The sequence below is a fragment of the Filicampus tigris genome, chromosome 7 (genome assembly GCF_054856515.1).
Source record: "Filicampus tigris isolate MCC_2025a chromosome 7, RoL_Ftig_1.0, whole genome shotgun sequence".
In the NCBI taxonomy this organism is placed as follows: domain Eukaryota; kingdom Metazoa; phylum Chordata; class Actinopteri; order Syngnathiformes; family Syngnathidae; genus Filicampus; species Filicampus tigris.
In genome coordinates this window covers 2018583-2039536 of record NC_141223.1, presented here as the reverse complement: position 1 = coordinate 2039536, position 20954 = coordinate 2018583, and the positions used below count along the sequence as shown (strand labels likewise).

General features: G+C 44.4%; 2 protein-coding genes across 4 annotated transcripts; both read left to right on the top strand.

Moving 5' to 3' along the window:
• Positions 1-1101: 1101 nt before the first annotated feature.
• On the top strand, positions 1102-8141 carry LOC147144358 (uncharacterized). Of its 2 annotated transcripts, none has more exons than XM_086036475.1 (6): positions 1102-1596; positions 1977-2308; positions 2405-2474; positions 3140-3570; positions 4381-7052; positions 7993-8141. In XM_086036475.1, the coding sequence occupies exons 1-5, from the start codon at positions 1224-1226 to the stop codon at positions 5551-5553; spliced, it is 2379 nt and encodes a 792-aa protein (XP_085892601.1). In that variant the 5' UTR covers positions 1102-1223; the 3' UTR covers positions 5554-7052; positions 7993-8141. The 2 variants fall into 2 exon arrangements, with proteins under 2 accessions (XP_085892601.1, XP_085892600.1); XM_086036474.1 differs by having other exon boundaries at positions 3134-3570.
• A 3978-nt stretch (positions 8142-12119) lies between these two features.
• Positions 12120-20538, top strand: LOC147144357 (uncharacterized). Of its 2 annotated transcripts, none has more exons than XM_086036757.1 (9): positions 12120-12459; positions 13580-13681; positions 14188-14350; positions 14658-14707; positions 15714-15818; positions 16169-16328; positions 17398-18158; positions 19423-19527; positions 19696-20538. In XM_086036757.1, the coding sequence occupies exons 1-9, from the start codon at positions 12307-12309 to the stop codon at positions 19954-19956; spliced, it is 1860 nt and encodes a 619-aa protein (XP_085892883.1). In that variant the 5' UTR covers positions 12120-12306; the 3' UTR covers positions 19957-20538. The 2 variants fall into 2 exon arrangements, with proteins under 2 accessions (XP_085892883.1, XP_085892882.1); XM_086036756.1 differs by having other exon boundaries at positions 16124-16328.
• Positions 20539-20954: the final 416 nt, after the last annotated feature.

The following is a 20954-nucleotide window of genomic DNA, read 5'->3' as shown; positions in this document are numbered from 1 at the left end:
TTTTGGGGGTATTCCTATTTTGGACCCCTGATGAAAAAGTAGACATATTTAGCCTCATGCTAACCAATTGATGTCACTGCAACGTGCATTTCATTCTTTTTTTCTTATGCATTACGTGTGAATGGCAGATCAATGCAGTCGTGCTTGTCGGACACAACTAGCAAAGCCAGACAAAATGCAATGTTCTGTTTGGATACCGACAACCTGAAAATAAACTCCGAATTTGCAGGCTGCACAAAAAGAGTGTGTCAACAGTGTGGTTAGTCCATTTCAAAGTGGCAGCGGATGTGTATTGATGAATAAAATAAATACATTTTGGTCTATCAAGGAAAACATTCACAGTGTCTAATTGTGACAATTGAAACGCTGTACAACTGTACATGGATGCATTGGAGCACATAGGATCGTGTACCTAATAAAGTGCCCATTGAGTGTGTTTCTATTGAGAATACACTTAATGTTATTTGAAAAAACGCTTTATTTCTATTCTGTTCTGAAGTAGCAAAAAAAAAAATAATAATAATAATAATATATATATATATATATATATATATATATATATTACACTGTAATGCAAAGTATTAGAAAAAGACATAATAAATTAATATATTACATCCATTCATCCATTTTCAATATCACTTATCCGGTTCCGGGTCGCGTGGTGCTGGAGTCCCAGCTGACTTCAGGCAAAAGGACCTGAGTGGGAACTAAACCCACGGTGCCTACACAGAAGTCACGTATATTAGTTAAAAAATGCACAAATATTAGAAAACACAGACACAGTTAGATTAGAAAAATATAAGACATTTGCAATAATATTATTGTTGAAAAAACAATTTTCACTATCCAATTTTAGGGGGAAACGACTATAATACAATACAACAACAAAAGTTACGGCCCGTTAGCCAAAGGTTGCCTGTTTTAATCCAAACACTTCTAAAGAAAATATAATTATTTATATTAGTATATTATTTGTGACTTTTGTGTGTTTGACCATTATTTGAAATAGTAGCGAGATAGTTAAGGCCATCGAAACGTATCAGCTAGAGGCGGAAAAAGGAGACAAAGAAGAAAAAGAAACCGGAAGCGGAAATGAAACACGGAAGTTTTATAGAGACGCACAGTCAGCCATAGTCAACATGAGCCGTCATTGATCACAACACGGCTGTATTCTCGATTTGAGTGTTTTTTAATCGTCGGTTCGGTGTACAGTTGGCACAAACATGGGGGCGAGGTTCGACGGCGAGGTGGCGTCGATCGTCGATCTCGCCTTCCAAGCCACCGTGTCGATCTTCAGGGGCGCGTTGGAGAAACAAGCGCCAAACTTGGCGTGTGAAGAGGCGACGCTCGGCCTCGTTGGCGACCTGCGGGATATCGAACGCGATCTGCTGGCTCAGCTGCATCGGGTGTTCGCCGAGTTGTGCGACGAGAACGAGGCGCTGAAGGCCAAAGTGGAGCAGCTGGAGGACGTGATGCAGAGAAAGGCCGGACAACTGGAACAGGAGCTGCACGTCCGAGTAGGACGGCTAGGCAGGGATATGGAGCTGCTGGAGAAGGAGCTCAAGATCATCAGCGATGGAGGAGCTGTGGCAGGAGGCAAGACTCCCCTAAGCACCATACTAAAGTGCCTACTACACACTAGGACTGAACCCTGATTAATAAAACACAATCTTGCCCCCCCCAAGCAATAAATTAATCTGTATGACAATAAAAATCAAGTTTATAATACATAAATAGTTGGAAATAGGTTAGGCATAGGCTCAAATAAGAGCAAATCATGAATTAATATGAAAAACTGTTGACTTAAATTAGTAATTACCTACACTGCATTCTAACTATGCTCGTAGTAACCATAATGAATGGCACCATCTGAAATTTGCTTGCTATAGTCCGCTTATTTATCGGGATGAATTGGAAACTAAAAAAGTGATCTAGTCATTAATTTGCCATTATTTTCTCTCTGCGAATGAACACAGAAGTCACACTGTTGTCAGTCTCCGCCGACCAGACTGCCGCTGACACAGAATCCAGTCTGAGTGTCTCGGAAGTGGGTAATGACGAGGCAGTCCGGAGTCCCAAAACGGACCCCCAGTCCGAAGTTGCCCCTGTGATGATTGTCAGCGGGCTCGGCGACGCCCCCGCCGTGTTCATTGTGGAAGATGAGGAGTCTGCTGCTCAGGAGACAACGGAGGCAACGCTCGTCACGCAACTTGTCTTTCAACCTGCGTCCTCGCCTCAAGATGCTCCAAATCCCGATTCCTGCTCCCTTAGCAATAAGGAGCCGGCCCAGGAACAAGCACAAAAACAGGTTTGGTGTCTCCAACATTTGCTTGTCACCCTGTCATGTTTATTAATCTGTGTTTATAACGAGAAAAGCACTTTTAATATTTGGTTTGTGTTACAGGGCTCAGTGGAAGAATCTTCATCAGGAAGACCGAGAAGAACAAGGAAGCCGAGCTTCAAAGTGGAAATGGGTAACTAAGATGTTACAGTTGAACCTATGAAGTTAGGTAATTTGGAGGTCACCGGCTTTTGTGGTAAATGGGCCTTTAAGTCGCTAAACTCCTAAAATATTAGGAAAATATATGAAATACTGTTTCGACGCACAAAAAAAAGCAAAAACAAAAAAAATAAATATTCCTAAACTATTCCACAGTATGTTGGATAAAAAATATAGTAAATATTATGACAATGGTGCTAGACAATTATACAAAATATTAGGCAAAAAAATTGCACAAATATAAAACATTTGAAATAATGCAAAAAAGTATACCAAAAAATGAAAATATTAGGGAAAAAAATGTCTACCCACATTTTTTAATTATGCAAAATATCAGATTAAAAATACCCCCCAAATACGACAAAAACATTAGCAACCAAAATATTAAAATGGTAGACAATAATAGACACGTGTTAGGAAAGAAAAAAAAATTAAGAGTAATTTCAATATACACTGTATGTAGGCAGAGCATTTTTTTTCCCCCTTTTTGCAGCCTTGAGCAGATTATTTCCAATGAGAATTCTTTCTCTAAAGTGTTGGATTTATGAGGTTGTGCTGTATTTGGATCACGAGGAGACAAGTTTCTTTCTTTTAAATGAAGGCGTTGGCTTCCGTCTCTCTCTCTCTCTCGAGCTCGAGCTCTCTCAGCGTCCGCCGACATAAGCGAGGACGAGATGGAGTCCGGCGAAGAGGAAGAAAGCCCGAGAAAGAAGGCGCGGCGGAACGTGAAGCGCTTCTCCTGCGACCAATGCGACGCCGCCTTCTCCTGGAAGGCGGACCTGAAGAAGCACGCGGCGCTCCACCAGCGGCCCGTCGCCTCCCAGCGCTGCGTGGAGAGCTTTCTGGAGAAGTCTGTGGAGGATGACGCGCTGAGCAACCAGGCGGCGTCCAAGGCGCCGCTGCCCTTCCCCTGCCCGCACTGCAAGCGCTCGTACCGCAAGGAGGAATCTCTGCAGAACCACCTGAAGCGCCATCAGCCACCGGCCCAGCCCAAGCCTTTCGCCTGCGAGCAGTGCGGCAGGACCTTTCGCGTGGAGCGCTCTCTGGAGAACCACCTGCTGCGCCACCAGGTGAAGACGCCATTGCGCTACACTAAGAGCAACGCCGACATTTTATTCCATATCCCGCTGCAATTTTTCTGCATTTAGAAAGTTGAATCCTGATTCTGCTGCTCTGCGACTGGCCTTAAGTCTCTAAAAACCCAGCCAATCTGACGATTCTCTCCAGTTATTTTGTATTTACACGTGTTGCGATGTTGAGTATAATTTTTAAAAATACACTTCTATGTTCATCTTTTTCATTAAAAAAAAAAAAAATGTACCGTACTTCAAATTCAGATTTTACTATAGATGCTTTAACATTTTCAGTTAAGAGTCATTTTAAAAATCATGATCATAATCGAGATGTGACAAAATATATTGTGATTTTAATTTTTTTTTTTTTTTTTTTTTTTGCCGTATCGCCAAGCCCTACTAAAAACGATCCAAAAAATATAGATCACATGTATTTTGTGGGAACTAAAATACCAAATTAGTACGGCGGATGTCGCAGCGTCAGCCTTTTGTGGCTACGTTTTTTGTGTGCGTTATATCTACTGTACGCTGTGGCCTAAAAATCTGGATTTGGTAAAAGTAAAATATTGTGGCCCCAATATACTGAATTGTTGCCGCAAATGACTCGATTCCGGCCACAATACTCCCAAGTTCTGGCCGCACCTTCACACCAAATGCTAATTTGGACGTGGTTGCCAATCGTTTGTGGACACAGAATTCTACTTTGTGAGCACAACATACTTATTTGTGAACACCAAATTTGCGCCGCCTGTTCCTAAGACTGAAAAGGTTCTTTTGCTTTCTCCCCGGGATTTGTGCCCTGCTCAGAAGTGGAAAGAGCCGCTCCAGTGCCCGCTGTGCAGCAAGACCTGCAAGACGCCGGTGCAGCTGCGCGGCCACATGGTGGTGCACTCGGACGAGCGGCCCTTCAGCTGCGCCACCTGCGGCAAGGAGTTCAAGAGCAAGGACACGCTGCGTTTCCACCAAATGGTCCACACCAACGCCAAGAAGTACAAGTGCAACGTGTGCGACGAGACCTTCAAGTACGCCCACTCGCTGACCGTGCACAAGCGCAAGCACACGGGCGTCACGCCCTTCGTGTGCGCCGTGTGCGGCCGCTCCTACCGCACCGGCACGGCGCTCAAGCGCCACAGCGTGGTGCACACGGGCGAGAAGCCCTTCACCTGCCACGTGTGCGGCGCCCGCTTCAGCCTCAACAACAATTTGAAGCGACACCTGCGCATCCACACCGGCGAGAAGCCTTTCACCTGCAAGGATTGCGGGCACAGCTTCTCGGACAACAACAAGCTCAAGTCGCACATGCTGGTGCACGGGGCCCGCAAGCCCTTCATGTGCGACCTGTGCGGGAAGACCTTTCTCTTCAATTGCCGCCTGCAGATCCACCTGAAGTACGTGCACGCCAAGGGCGAGGACAAGCCCAAGGCGTTCCCGCCCAGGCAGAGGAACAAGCTCCTGGTCAAGCCGTACAGCTGCAAAATCTGCCTGGCCAGCTTCAGCGCCGCCTGCTCGCTCAAGCTCCACGAGAAGGGCCACAGCGAGCACAAGGAGTTCTCCTGCGCCCTGTGCGGCAAGGCCTTCCACAACAAGTACTCGTTCCGCTCGCACCAGCGCTCGCACTCGGGCGAGAAGCCCTTCGTGTGCGACGTGTGCGGCAAGGGCTTCATCCACGCCGGCAGCCTCAAGCAGCACGAGCGCATCCACACGGGCGAGAAGCCCTACAAGTGCGAGCAGTGCGGCAAGGCCTTCCGCACCGACGGCAACTTCTACCGCCACCTGCGCATCCACACGGGGGAGAAGCCCTTCCAGTGCGCCTTCTGCCAGCGCAAGTTCCACCAGTCCAACCAGCTCAAGTCGCACTTGCAGGTGCACACGGGGCAGAAGCTCTACTCGTGCCAGGCGTGCGGGCGAGGCTTCTCGGACTCCAGGCAGCTCAAGAAGCACAGCTGCGACGGAAAAGCCGTCTCCGTGTTGTTGACGTAAAACGCTTTGGAAGATGGCGGGAAAAGAGGAAAAGGATGTCCCACGCACTGGTGCTGGTCTTTTTTTTTTTCTGGCAAGACTAATCCGCAGAGGCCCGCGCCGCCAAAACTGAGCCCAAAAAACACTTGGTGGAAGTCAACCCAAACAGTTTTTGTTTTTTTTCAAGAATATGTTCTATGCAAGCCCACCAGTTGAAACAAGGCATTCTGCTAAATATTGCGCTTGTGGAATAAGTGTTAATCCACTCCTTTTTAGACAACTGCTCACAACGACCAATCGCGGCCGACCCGTTCTCTGAATCTGAGCCGTGATTGGTCGTTGTGATGTCATTTTCAGTCGACGGAAGTGACAAAATGGCCGCCACCAGAGATGGCTAAAAACGAGTGCATTTTGCTGCTTAACTTATATTCCGCTAACGCAAAATGAATCCGAATGCCGTGTTTCAACTATTGGTCCTGCTGTGACCATATTCTTGAAAAAAATACGTTTGGGTTGACTTCCGCTTTAAAGGAAAATAAAAGTAAATAAATTATTTGCATATAGGACAGGAAAATCTTTTTAAAAATAATTCAAAGGAGCTATCTTAAAAAAATGTCTTTACTGTACAACTAGTATATTTGTGCATCCCTTTTTCCTCTGAGGGCAGCACACTAAAAAAATTATGGAGGCACTGCCACTTTGGCATTCTTTGACTTTAATTAGTTGAACACGCAAAAACTAACTCATGTATGAATCCATCCCTTGATCAACTTTCTTCCGCTTATCCAGGCTCTGGTCATGGGGCCAGCTACTTAAGCAGAGAAGCCCACACACAGTCCTGTTGCCTTGATATGGATGCAAAGTGTGCACAAAATGCTAATTAGTGGTCACAATATGCGCATTTGTGGCAAGATTGGCTAGTTGCCCCTTGCCAGTCAATTGCAAGGCATATATAGACAAGCATTTACATTCACACCTATGCACAGTTTAGTGTCTTCATTTAACGTAACATGTTCTTGGATTGTTGGAGAAAGTTGGACTAACTGGAGAAAATGCACACAAGCATGGGGAGAACATGCAAAGTCTGCAAGGCCAGATTTGCATTATTAATTCAAAAAAGGACATATCTCCTATTTTCTTAGGCTATTTTCATAAACAGCTCTACTGAAGTATTTTAGTACGATACAGGAGTATGATTTGCTCTTTGCATTATAACATTGCATTAGTGAAGTGTGTTGTGGAGAATGTGCAAAAGAAAATATTTTATTTTGAAGTGTGTGAAGTTTTATTTTGAAATCCCAAGGTCGAGCGGCCTCCCATGTGGGAGTGTTTGTAAAAGGGGCTGCGATGCGAATTTACTAAAGATCTTGTTAGCGAGAGTATGCAATAAATCCAATGTCAAAAAAAAAATGTCGGAAAGTTCGGTGTTTTATTCCCAAACTAACGCCATTTTGGAGACGCTTATTAGTTGTACGCTGGATTTAACGACTGGACATGCTACAAAGGACCATTCTGCGAAGGTAAACTTTTTAATGTTGTGTTTATTTGACGTTTTCGGTCAATACGTATTGACGTTTGGGGTAGTTCCAGGTTGTACAGAGATGTTACATTTGAATGCAAGAAGAAACCTAACCAAGATGGCGCCTTGTCACGTAGCTTGGGAAGCAAGCTAAAGTTTCCACCGAGACTTTAGCTCACTTTGATATTGTCACGTTATTTTCTTGATCAGTGTTGGTGGTGTCAATACTTAGTTTAAACGGTTTAACTCGTGTCTCTCGAATCCGACCGTACGAATTGTTATATGCCTGAAACTTCGGCTAAATGTTAGCTTTTTGTGCTACTTGACGCCAGTGTAAGCGCCATCTAGGGACCTGGATGGCCACATTTATCAGCTAGCAGTAGCGCCATCTAGAGACTTGGAGGACGACACGCGTGCTGTTGCGTTTCAGTAACCTAAGAAAACACTTTGTGAACTCTGCATAAATTTGTCATAACGTGATCTGATCATCAACTAAGCTACAACAATAGACAAACACGATATTCTTAAACTAATGCAGTACCACACACAAAAGAAAGTTTTCCATGCATTTTAATTGACAGTCATTGACAAACCATGTAAACATTCACAGTGCTGGATGAAAAAAGTATTACCCTCCAAGATAGGAGTCCGCCAACCTAGACTCCATTCACTATTGATATTTGAGGGGTTGGTTGAAGCCCGATGTGAGCAATGCATCACGCAGTCAACAACGATATTCATAATACAATTGCAGGTAACAATGACACTCAAACAGTGCAGCACTGGCCGGAAATGTGCTATATAAATACAATTGTATTGTAAATAAAAGTTTTGATGATGTCAGAGCTTAAATGGACTGAAGTGGCCTGAAATTAGGTGACGGTATCTGCATTGAAGTTTTATGCAGAAAATAACATGTTCATTGTATTTGCTCCAAACAGGCAGGATTTGACAAAATGGTGGAGCTGCTGGCTCGGGAGGCGAGCAGAAAGATCAATGACGTTTTCCTGCAGCTGTTTGACACCACCAATAAGGAAAAGCTGATGCTTAAGGGCAAAGTAAACGAGCTGGAGTGCCATCTGAAGGCGGTGATGGAAGACTTTGACGCCGTCAAAGTATGGAAGGAGAACGTGTTGAGTGGATGCCCCGTGCTCAACGAGCAGACGGGATGGGTCTTCACCCTGAAGCCTTTCGGGGTGTTGGTGAAATCGGATGAGTTGGCGAAAGAAGATGCTGAGCACACAACATCAGCCGTCATCGTACGCATTAAAGGTTTGTTTATAAATATATTGCGATGTTACCGTCTGAATGTTAACCACTAAAAAAAGTCAAATGATCCCTTTAGAAGAGTCGGGGTTGGTGGAGGTGAATTGTGGAGCGGAGTCATCATCAGCCAGTGGACAAGGTGAGATCATGGGACTTTTTTCTGAGTGTGGTGACTCTGCATTTGGAGCAGGAGAGGATAGTGCCCCGCCAAGTAACATTCTTCTTCTTTTCTGACCAATGTGTAAAACTTGATTTCTTCAAATCATGTGTTGCATCCACTCCGCTTGATGCCGTACACCTAATTTGTCGTACTTTCAAAAACAACACTGAAGTGGGCTGACAGATGCCGCAATATCATATAGAAATCTGTGTTTCCTCAAATAACATGTAGGCTTTGCTCCACTTGAACAAATATTTGTCGCACCACAACAACCAATCGCGGCTCACCTGTTGTCTGAAGCTGAGCCATGATTGGTTGTTACCTGAGCAACTGTGATGTGATGTGAGTTGACAACAAGTGACAAAATGGCCGCCCCCCCGAGATGGACAAAAACGGGTGGATTTTACTGCCTACCTCATAATCCACAAATGCAATATTAATCAGAATGACGTGTTTAGACTTGTGGCTTGTAGTTGTTGAATTAGTTTAAAGATTATGAGGGGGTCAAAAAGTTTGAGAAGTTCTCCTACACACAGGCCATTGAGGCTGCCTTCGATAGCCAGTGTGTCAGAAACTGATTCGTTCAACTGTATTTTGCAGACATCGCCGAGGATGTCAACACGATTCCGTCCTCAGACTCCCAGAATCCTTTGCAAAGTGAAGTCACTAAAAAGGTATTTGAATGCGACGTGTGCGACAAGAGCTTCAGCCGTCAGCTTCACCTCAAGAAGCACCTGGACACCCACAAGGAGCCTCTGCGCTGCCACCTGTGTCCTAGGATCTTCCGCCGCAGAGCTGCGCTGGAGCGCCACCTACTGCGTCACAAGGACAAAACGCTACAGTCCTTCACGTGTCCCATCTGTGATAAGACCTTCAAGAACAAAAAACTGCTCAAGTCACACGAACCGGTGCACGGTGAAGACGCGCAGAACTTTGCCTGCGGTATGCTGCGAAAACTAAAATCCAAACAAGATCAAATCACAAAAAGTTTGGGATATTCGGCTTCCGGGTGGAATTTATGCATGAATTTCACGCGATGACTTAGCCACTCTGTAATGGCGGTTCTAGCTTGAGCTCGATTGATCGCTAAACACGTGTTTTGGCAAGACATGGGCGCCTTGCTAAAGTGAACAGGTGGTGGGTTTGCACAGCTAAGCTGTGGCAATAATTTTACTAAATATGACACCGGTAGCATGGTTTCTCGTAAAATATATACAAAAAGTATCCTCAAATATAACAAAAGCACAAGTGATATGTAAAGGCCATCTGAAAAGGCACCTGCTAACGCTAGCCACGGTGAGTCTAAAAGTATCCAAATATTGTCCAGTTGGTCCAAAAACCCTCTTAAAACGTCTTCCCTGTGTCTAAAAAGTATCCAAATAATCTCCATTTGGTCCAAAAAGCCTCTTAAAATGTCTTCACTATGTCTAAAAAGTATCCCAAATCTCCATTTGGTCCAAAAAGTGTCTAAAGTAAGTTCATCTTAAAAAGAAGCAAGAAGCTAAAGTTAGAATTTGCAGATAATTGTGTTTACATGAACATTAGTCCTGCTTTAATTACTTTTTTATTTTTATTTTTTAAGAGCAAGTTTCACGGGGTAAGGCGTTCACCTGCGAAACGTGCGGCGCCGGCTTCACGTTGCAGCAGAACCTCAAGCGGCACGCCCGCATCCACACGGGCGAGCGACCGTTCAAGTGCCACGTGTGCGGCGCCAGCTTCGTCCAGGACAAGCTGAAGGCTCACATGCTGCTCCACGGCGCCACCAAGTCTTTCATGTGCGACTTGTGCGGCAAGACCTTCCTGTACAACTGGCAGCTCAAGAAGCACCAGAAAGTGGCGCACCAGGAGGGCACGCAGGCGGCGGGGCAGCGGAAGGTCCGGGCACGGGAAAATCGCACTGTCATCTTCAAACGCGACAGGTGATGGAAAATTGATACGAACATAGATCGATTGACTTTTGTACCTTTGCTTGAAGATTAAGTCAAACATTTTATTTTCAAGGATATATTCGATGCAAGCCCACAAGTTGAAACAGGGCCTTCTGATAAATATTACATTTGTGGAAAAAGTGTTAAGCCACTCGTTTTTAGCTATGTCAGCGGGCGGCCATTTTGTCACTTCTGTCGACTGAAAATGACATCACAACTGCTCACAAGGACCAATCGCGGCTCAGATTCAGAAAACAGGTCAGCCGCGATTTTCAGTCAACAAGATAAAATGACCGCCCCCCAGAGATGGCTTAAAACGAGTGCATTTTGCTGCTTAACTTATATTCCACAAACGCAAAATGAATCAGAATGCCGTGTTTCAACTAGTGGGCCTGCTGGGAACATATTCTTGAAAAAAATATGTTTGTGTTGACTTTCGCTTTAAGCAGCAAATTCCACCCGCTTTCAGCCATCTCAGGGGGTGGACATTTTGCCACTTTTCTGTCGACTGAAAATGACATCACAGTTGCTCAGGTAACGACCAATCACTGCTCGGCTATCGAAAACAGGTGAGCCGTGATTGGTCGTTACCTGAGCCACTGTCATCTTCAGTTGACAGAAGTGACAAAATGGCCGCCCCCTGAGATGACTAAAAACGGGTGCATTCGGCTGCTTAACTCATATTCCACAAACGCAATATTCATCAGAATGCTGTGTTTTCTTTTCTTTTTCTTGTAAAGAACATATTTGGGTTGATTTCCACTGATAATACATTTCTCAATGCGTGTATAAAAGATCCACTATGTTAATGATTACCTTTAACAACAGGACCACCATGGAGTTGGCAGCGTACGCCTGCAAGACGTGCCACCGCGGGTTCGATTCGGAGGGGGCGCTCAAGAAACACGAGCTGCTCCACACGGGCGGCACCCCGTACGGCTGCGACGTGTGCGGCAAGGCCTTCCTCTACAAGACCACCTTCGACTACCACCTTCGCACGCACTCGGGCGAGCGGCCCTACGCCTGCGACGTGTGCGGCAAGACCTTCATCATCCGCCACGCGCTCAAGTCGCACCGGCTGCGGCACACGGGCGAGAAGCCGCACGCCTGCGAGCAGTGCGGCAAGGCCTTCCGGGTGTACACCAACTACCGGAGGCACCTCAGGATCCACACGGGCGAGAAGCCGTACGAGTGCGAGGTGTGCGGCGTCAGATTCCGCCAGCTCGGACATGTCAAGTTCCACATGCAGGTGCACACGGGCGAGCGGCCGTACGCCTGCTCCGCGTGTGGACTCGGCTTTTCCGATTCCAGACAGCTGAAGAGACACACGTGTGCTGGCAAAGAGCTGGGGAAGACTTTGATAACATCTTGACTCACAACGATTGTTCGACACAAGGAAAGAAACATCTTTTTTTTCAATTAAGTGAAAGTGGATAATTTCACATTAATGTACCATAGCACAGTCATGCCCTCTGTCTGACCTATCTGCCCCCACTCCACACACATGTACTTTTACAGCCATTAAAATAATTTAAAATCCCTTTAACATGTCTAAACATGCCTTTCTGAGCTGCTCTTGAACACCTCATGAAAAGTGTTACGGGATACGTTTAGGCAATTCCAGTCCTCATGGGTTCGAGGCATACTTGGTTCACAGTCCTTTCCAGTAGGTGGCGGTAACGCGCCTGGCAGTTTCTTGCCAACCAACCGCCATAGAACTCTCAAAGAAGAAGTACGTCACTTCCGGTTATGGATAGCGAGTGTTTTCTAATCTAGGGACAAAGTTTGAGAGGCAAAATTCACATGATGCTCCAGTTGTGTACTTAATTAGTTTCACTTTCTGCATTGTTGGAGTGGTCCTTGTCGCACGCCTTCTGTAGTCCACTTCAAGATTATAACAAATGGGGGACTTTGAGGCGAGAGCCACATCCATTTTGGAGGATATGGCGAACAAGGCTGTGGTGGAAATGTGCAAAGTTGTCTTTTCTTCCGACTCGACGCAAGAAATGTTTTGGAGCGAGGAAGAAAACGCTCTAATTTCATATCAGGATGTGGTACATTTCTTTACCTCCTTTCTTATTGCGCCCTTTCCGCCAGATCATAGAAGTGCAAGGGCTAGCTCGCTAGTAACGGTAGCATCCGACTTTAACCAACGAATGGACGATTTAGAATGTATTTTCTAGCTACAATCAGTTACAGGAAGTAATTTGTATCGCTCCCCATAACGAAAAAGCCACATTTAGGCCAAGCTAGTGGTTGGTTGTATGTCACGTCAGCCACATGTTATTGACCAATCGAAGAAAAGTCACTACATTATTGTCTTAAACATTGTCAGTAATGTCATCAAACAGATTAGTTTGCATGACAGCAGCATGACAAGTAATCATGACGAATGTGACGTTTGATAGCCGCGAGCAGGCCTGACTGACCAGCTGCTTCCACAACCTGCCGATTCTGAATGTCTTCTTTTGAAGTGGATTTATAGACCAATCTTTATGGAAAACAAAAACATTTATTCAAGTGCACAACAGACAATATAGTTATTAATACTTAAAATAATACAAAAGAGGAGTCGCCTTTTCGCCAGGACGTCACACGTTCTTCCGAGTGGCAAAAACTTTGATTAAACAAGCCCTGACATGTTATTTTGACCATGGCCAAGCTACTAAGAGAACATAAATGACTGTTAATGATGTTTTGGCATTCTTCTCTACTACTGTAGTTTAAATGTGTGACATGTCTGCCGAAAAAAATGTGTTACGTCACGTGTGGGTAAATTGCTTGCAAAGAAGACAGGTCACCGCCCATAACTAAAATTTCAACTGCAAAGTAGATTCCAAATTAGAAAGGGTGGAAATTCAGACAGGTGGCACGAGTGGTTAGCAGATCCGCCTCACAGTTCTGAGGTTGCGGTTCAAACCGTGCTTGTGTGGGTTTTCTCTGGGTACTCTGGCTTCCTTCCCCATTCCAAAATGCTTGTTAGAGTCATTAAAGACTATAAAATTATCCCTAGGTGTGGACAGGTGTTTGTCTATATGTGCCCCACTTCTGGCCCCAAGTCAGCTGGAATAGGCTCCAGCACACTTGCGGCCCCAATAGTGAGCTGTAGAGTTGACGAGGGCTTCCAGACGGACTGTGTATATATATTAATACATCTGTTGTCCCCCCCATCAGGTGATCCATCTTGCCAACACCTTCATGACATTGCTGGCTCAAGAGGCAGTCAACAACATCTGTCAACTTTTCCATGAATGTGCCGCTCAGCTGCGGATGAAAGTGCGTCACTTTAGTATTTCAAGTTCACACCATTTACACAGGGATTCACAAGCAGGGGTGGCCTAATGGTGAATGGGTATTTACAGCTTTTTAAGTGTTGGCGTTTTGTTAAAAAAAAAAGAACATTTGCTTATTAAAATGTAGTTTCTTACCCCCTTCTGTGAGTATGCAACATACAAAGTGTAATGACGGTCCGGTCAGGTTTTGTTTTTAACTCATTCAGTGCCAGACTTTTTTCATACCCATTGTGAAATGACATATAAATATGTCATATATGACACATAAAACAATACAAATTTTAAATGAGAAGGTAAAAATGCAGTGGGAGAGAGGTTGCGCAAATTCTCAAAAGTGGTCAAGGAGTGGTGTGGCTTCAAAACTCCGAGGAAAGACTGCATGTACACGTGACAGCATTATTGTCTTTTAGTTCTTCATTCCGTCTGATATTCTCATTCCTTCCCGGAAGGCATGAATGAATCTGAATATGACTCCTGTCGTGTGTGCAGGTGACGCAGGGGGAGGCGCAGCTGCAGGAAGTGAAGGCGAAGCTGGACGTGGCGGAGACATCGCTGAGCATGTTGTTGCAAAGCGCTTGCGTGCTCGTGGAGCAGCAGGCGCAAGAGCACGTCGGAGGAGAGGGCGCATCGGGAGGAGAGACGCAGAGCTCAGGTGGCCAGCAGTTCGTCGTCAACGTCAGAAAGAAAGTGTGTTTTAACGCGTTTAAATGTGTCTAAAGAGTGTGAGAGCCGTCAACTTTTTTTAAAAAAGACAAGTCTTTATACGTTATTTTTATTTCAGCTTTTCATTGATTTGTGGGTGGGACTGTAACCCCCCCCCCCCCCAATCTCGATAAATGAGGGTTCACATTACATGATTTTCTTCTCGTAGTAATACAGTGTAAAAGGCGCTGAAGAAAATGTCTTCCAAAGCACTAACCATCTTGTTCCTGACGTCTTGCCATGATTTGCGTTTGCAGCTGTGTCGGGTGAGGTTGAAAAGTCGTCCGGCGTTGACCTAACTCCTGAGGTACTCCAGACTCCGAGACACCTCTGGCTTATTTTTAGGGCTCCATTACTGTCCAAATATCACAGAGCCGTTTCATCTTAACGGCAATCATCCATCTTACAAACTTCCAGTCCTAAACAAAAAAAAGTATTACATTCCATCAAAATGACCATAAAAATAAAAATGTCTTACTTTTTAACACTGGACTAAAAAGGGTCCTACAAAGCTTGCATTTCATTATAAACGGCTCTTTAAAAGGCCCTCAACTCTTTTGTTTTGATTTTTTTTTTTTTTTAAAGTAACGTTCAGAAATTGTATTGGTGGGCTTAAGTCCTAAGATTTTAATTAAATCAAATTGGTATTACAAAGTTTCTAATAAGCTTTAAATTGATCACCAATGTCCTAAAATTTTTAATGAGCTCAAATTGGTCTTAAAAGTCCTAAATAAGACTTGCATTTCATTAATATTGTCCTAAAGAAAATCCCTAAGAGTCATACAAATTTGAATAATCAAAGTGGTCTTAAAAGTTTTATAGTTCATTAAAAGTGCCGCTATAAATGATCCAAAAGTCCTAAAAAACGTGAATCTGATCCAAAAAGTGACTTGAATTCTTCTAGTGGTCTTAAAATGTCCTTAAAAGTCTTAAAATAGAACAAAACGTTTTTTGAAGGTCTTCGATTAGATGAAACTTTTTTGGAAAATGTTCTGACAACCCACACACTCATCAAAAAGCTCTTTAAATCTTTTGAATTCAGTCAAAGTGGGCTTAAAAGATGGAATGTCACTCAGTATAGAACAGACCTCCGCCAAGGCCCGCCCATCCCACACACACACACACACACATCCACTTAAGTCCCTAAAGTGGGAACCGCGCCCCATTTTGTTTCACAAAAGAAACTGTGAGACTCAAAATAGTACTAAACAACTACAAACACTTTTGCACGCCAAATTAGTATCAATAAAAAAAAGTGATCAATACTGTGCATTCCATACATTTTGGACCGCATTATTTTGTATGTTTGCCAGGACAACGTGCTCGCAGCTCCGTCGCGGGACATCGTTGTTGACCAGGCCTCGTGCGATTCCAGCCAGCGGGAAAATAGCGCACACCACGATGAGCCGGACTGTCAGGTTGGGACTCGCATCAGATCGAGCATTTGATTTGACTTTACTCTGGTTTATCGTGAACATAAAAGGCACGAAATATCGCTTTATTTACTTATTGCGGAGCACTTTTGCTAATCAATGACTTCGTTTGACGAGGAACTTTCTAATTGCGTGCAGATTAATCCCAGGAACCTGAAGCCAGGGTTTTATATAAACATTACAAATATGACGATATAACGAATGAGCCGTTTTTCTTTTTCGTACAATCAGCAGTTTCTCTTTCTTAAATTGACATTGTATACAGCGGCCAACTGTCTTTTCTTGTGTAGAAACATTTTCAGTGGGGCAATTTCAAACACAAATTTGACCACAAGGTCCGAGCCAAAAGCGGAGTTCCATCCGACAAGCAGCTCCGAGTGCACCAGGCAGCGCGGCGCCGGGACAAGAACTTTGTGTGCTCACTGTGCGGGTGCAGCTTCCCCCTCAAACGCAGCCTCAGCGTGCACATGCGCAAGCACACGGGTCAGCTCACGGGTCAGTATTATGCTGTAGTATGTCTTTTACTGAGGTCTTGCATTTTATCCGGCTGGACTGTCAAAAATCCTAGAAAATCCGTAAAATACATTCAATACAAGTACCGGTCGTCAGAAAAAATAAAAAAAAAGTCTTGGGTTTAATCAGAATTGTCCTAGACAGACTTTCGTCATAAATGTGATGAAAATTGCCTTTTTAACGTGTTACAAAAATCTTTAATTTTACAATAGTGGTCTTCGTACTGTTCTAAAAAGTTGCAAAAGCGGCAAATTCAAATGACTTTGAAAAGCCACCGAGCAAGCAAGGCTCTCTCGGTGTGTGTGTGTGTGTGGGGGGGGTCTAAAATGTGTGCCTGGCCATGGAAAGGTCTCACATTGGATCAAAGTGACCATAAACGCTCTTACATTTGATTCGCATATAATAAATTCAAGGTTTTAAAACCTTTCTTTTCATCTGTGGTCATAAAACTTCCTATAAAGTCTTACATTTGAATGAAGCTCATATTGGCTACAGACGTGTGAGGTAGTGTAAGGCGCTGAAACGGATTCATTCTATGCCCATTCATTTAAATAGTAAAATGAATTCAGTTTGTGAACCAAGTCACCAAAGTAATTCAGTTAGTGCAGTATGGCAGTGTTTGATTGAAAGTCACAAAAAATTCTTGGTTGATCCAAGGTCTTGATCGATGAGCCCTAAAAAGTATGACATTTGATCCACGTAGTTGAAAAAAATGTTGTTTTTTGTAGTGGAGCATGTCGTCGTTGTGAAAAACACTTTTTTTCCATTTTTTTTTCCTTTTCATTTTTCTTATTTTTATGTGAATGGCGTTTTCTGCGTTACAGACATCGCATTAATGTGAAAAATAAAAAAAATGGACATAAGTGTATATAGGAATACAGTCCGATGTGGAATATGTTAGCGCCACCTTCAGCGGTTAGTTTCCAATCGGGGAAAAATAAACATGACCGGCCCTCGTTGTCGTCGAGAATCTGTAAGCGCCACGAAGGGGACCGCCGCCCTACTTTGTCTAACTCTCGGGACGACGTGCTGCTCTTGTTCTTTTCCCCAGGCAAACATGCTCACACGTGCGACAAGTGCGGTAAGGGCTTCACGCTCAAGCAGATCCTGCTGAGCCACCACCAGCGAAGGCACAATGACGAGCGACCCTTCAAGTGCGCCCAGTGCCCCAAGAGCTTCTACCGAGCCAACGGCCTGAAGACGCACAAGCGCCTGCACGTCTCGCGCGGCGCCAGGCACGCGGGCGCCGTCGGCGAGCACCGCTGCCACGTCTGCGACAAGATCTTCAGCCAGCAGTGCAACCTGCGGCGCCACCTGCGCGTCCACACCGGCGAGAAGCCTTTCTGCTGCGAGATGTGCGGGAAGCGCTTCAGCCAGGCCGAGACGCTCAAGATCCACCGCAGGATCCACACGGGCGAGCGGCCGTTCCAATGCGACGCCTGCGGGAAGAGCTTCGCCCAGAAGTCCACCCTGAACTTGCACGCGGGCGCCGCCTCCTCGCCGTGCGTGGCGTGCGGCTCGGCGGCGGCCTGCGCCGACGGATTGCGCAACCACCTGCGCACGCACGCCGACGCCACGCCGTGCGCCTGCGTCCTGTGCGGCCAGCCGCTGGCCGCGCCGGCCGATTTGTGGTCGCACCAGCGCCGCCACAACGCGGCCAAGCGCGCGCACGGCTGCCCCGTCTGCGACAAAAGATTCAAGACGGCCGGCTCACTCAAGTTGCACTCCAAGTTGCACAGCGGGGATAAGCCCTTCTCTTGCGACATCTGCCACCGCAGCTTCCCACTGCTCTGCAAGCTCAAGTCGCACCAGGTGAACTTTTTTTAAAAAATTTTTTTTTAGGGCTGTCAAAATTAAAGCATTAACTATGGAGATTCCTTTCAATTTCATAACGCACTAAAAAAAAAAAAAAGAACTCGGTTAACTCGGTTTTATTTACTTCCTGTATCAGCTGACCTCTGCTCACTATGCAGCCAAACTTAGAGGAGAGTCACTGCCGCAAAGATGGACTTTTAACGTAGTTGTACTTTAAAAAGTTGCTTGACGGCACATTGGAGAAATCCAAAATAATTTGCACACTTTCCACAGCCAAATTCAACTACCATATGAGTTGTAAGTCTTTGGTGTATCGTTCAACTGTTTCAACTCATTTTTTTCTGGAAAAGAATCTTATTCAAGGACCAAAGAAAGCTATTACAATAGTCTTTGAATCGAAATATATATTTTTTCCACTTTTACTCACGTAAATAATGGTTCCAAGCTTCGTAAAAAATTGTAGTTGAATAAAATACGATTCATCGCGATTAATTACGGAAAGTTTGCGATTAGTTTAAAAAAAACAAAAAAACGTATGACAGCACTTGAATAGGTTAAAAAAAGGTTCTGAAAAGTGTTCCATTTGATCCAAGTGGTTTTTGAATGTCATTAAAAGAGCCGCTGTACATCCAGCGACGCATCCAAATGCAACTGAACTGTTACACAGTGTGCGGGGTTCAGCAATGAATCTTCATGATTGGCCCACTGTCAGCCAGATTTCAAATAGGTGATTGAAAAGTCTTGCATTTTATGTAAAAGTCCTGAAAAGTCTTGGATTTGATCAAACTGCTCATTAAAAGGTGACAAAAATGACAGTTGAATCAAGATGGCAAAAATAGGTCCATTACAAAAAAAAAAACAATGACACCACAAATTTGGACATGTGGTAGCAGATCCTGATTGTGGATTAAAAATATGACACAATATCTTACCTTTGATTTCTAAATTGACTTTTTTTCTGTTAAGACTTTTGAGTTTATTTTACACATATGTAAACAGGTGTTGGGATTGGAATTATTTTTGCCTGCGTGTGGATTTTTTGACCATAAAACGTCCTAAAAACGCCCTTGAAGTTGTCCTAATAAGTCTTACATTTGATACAAATAAAATGTTCCATCTTACATTAGATTGACAAGTGTTACAGTTGACCAAAGTGGCCATGAGGGGGAAACCCAAAATCTGGCGAGTTACATGAGTATGTGCATTGTGGTGGACATTGCATGACAAAACCTTTTTTTTTTTCTCTCTCTCTCTTCTCCAGCAAATGCACACTGGTGGCAAACAGTTCTGCTGTGACATTTGTGGCAAGTTTTTCAGCAACTTGACCATGCTGACCCGCCACCAGCGCATCCACTCAGATGACCAGGTAAAAAAAAGATATTGCTCGAAAGGTCGTGAACTCATTTATTTTCTGACCCTCTTTTACCCTAACGTTTGAAAATAAAAAAATACAAATACTTTCCTGGTATTGAATGGCTGGACTGTGAAAAGACAAGTCAATTCTTTTATTTATTTTCTTTCTTTCCCTCTTCAGGGAGAGTACATGGGTGAGAAGGAATACGCCTGCGACATGTGCGACAAACGCTTCAACCACAACGCCAACCTGTCCCGCCACCGCCGCACCCACACGGGCGAGAAGCTGTTTATATGCGACGTGTGCGGCCGCCGCTTCAGCCAGAGCAGCAGCCTCAAAACCCACCAGCTGGTCCACACCGGCCACAAGGTCATGTGCGACCGCTGCGGCAAAACCTACAGCGAGGGGAACCTCAAGAACCACGAGTGCCTCGAATGCTGACTGCCCGAATGGTTAAACTAGAACCGACTCGGTAAATGTCGGCGTGCACAGAAGGAAAGTCTTCTTTGGTTCATTTGTGATGCTGAAATCTTGAAATGTTGCACAAGCTTTGTAATGCTCCGTGGCATGAATTAATAATGACCTTGTGTCAATGTACTCACAAATGTACAGTAGGCCCTCGATTATCGCGGGGGTTACATTCCAGTCCGCCCCCACAATAGACGAAAAACGCAAAGTAGCGACAATTATCTGTTTACTTCATCACCAACAAACAATACAGTACAGGATGCATGTCAGGCGCAGTTATTGTTTCTGTCACTTTGGTGTCGCTATGCACACATTCTGCACTTTAATTATGACTGAACGTTTGCACGCCTTTATAAGGCGAGTCGGCTCTGCTGACTGATGTGACAGTGAACGTATGAGCACATACTTCTTCCAACTATTTCCTGGCTGTAGCATTAGCGACTGTGGTGTGCAGCGACGTTGTCTGTTGAGGCTACCGACAGGGTTGCTACGAATGTTTTGATGACTATTTACGTTTTTCTTACTGTTTGTTTAATAAAGCCATGAGAAGAGGGAGACTGTTTTACCTGATTGTACGTTGCTGTTACAGATAGATGATCAAACTTAGTTTTTAATAAATGAATAATTATCAGACAATTTAATTGGATCTTTTCCCACATGACACCTGATCTCTCCTGAGTGGCGGCGATTTACTGGTTTATACTGCAAATGTCAGCCACATCAAAATTCAGCACTTTCAGTGGTGGCTGCTGGAGCTCAAAGGGACACTAGAACGTATTAGATAAATAAGTATTTGAGCATGTAAATCTCAATGACATTATTCAATTAGCGTTTCGACTAAATTATTACATGATATTCAAATCACGAAAATTATATTGTTGCCCTTTTAATTTACCCATGCAGACACATTCTTATGAGTAAAAGAGGAAGTCAAGTCAAAAATTGTCTTTACAATATGTTACATGCAGCCC

Excerpts from the sequence above, each read along its gene's own strand:
- LOC147144358 (XM_086036474.1), top strand. The coding sequence starts at position 1,224 with ATGGGGGCGAGGTTCGACGGCGAGGTGGCGTCGATCGTCGATCTCGCC. Across the intron at positions 1,597-1,976 it reads TGGAGGAGCTGTGGCAGGAG|AAGTCACACTGTTGTCAGTC; the intron begins GCAAGACTCCCC and ends GAATGAACACAG. Across the intron at positions 2,309-2,404 it reads AGGAACAAGCACAAAAACAG|GGCTCAGTGGAAGAATCTTC; the intron begins GTTTGGTGTCTC and ends TTTGTGTTACAG.
- LOC147144357 (XM_086036756.1), top strand. The coding sequence starts at position 12,307 with ATGGGGGACTTTGAGGCGAGAGCCACATCCATTTTGGAGGATATGGCG. Across the intron at positions 16,329-17,397 it reads GCACACGGGTCAGCTCACGG|GCAAACATGCTCACACGTGC; the intron begins GTCAGTATTATG and ends TCTTTTCCCCAG. Across the intron at positions 19,528-19,695 it reads GCATCCACTCAGATGACCAG|GGAGAGTACATGGGTGAGAA; the intron begins GTAAAAAAAAGA and ends TTCCCTCTTCAG.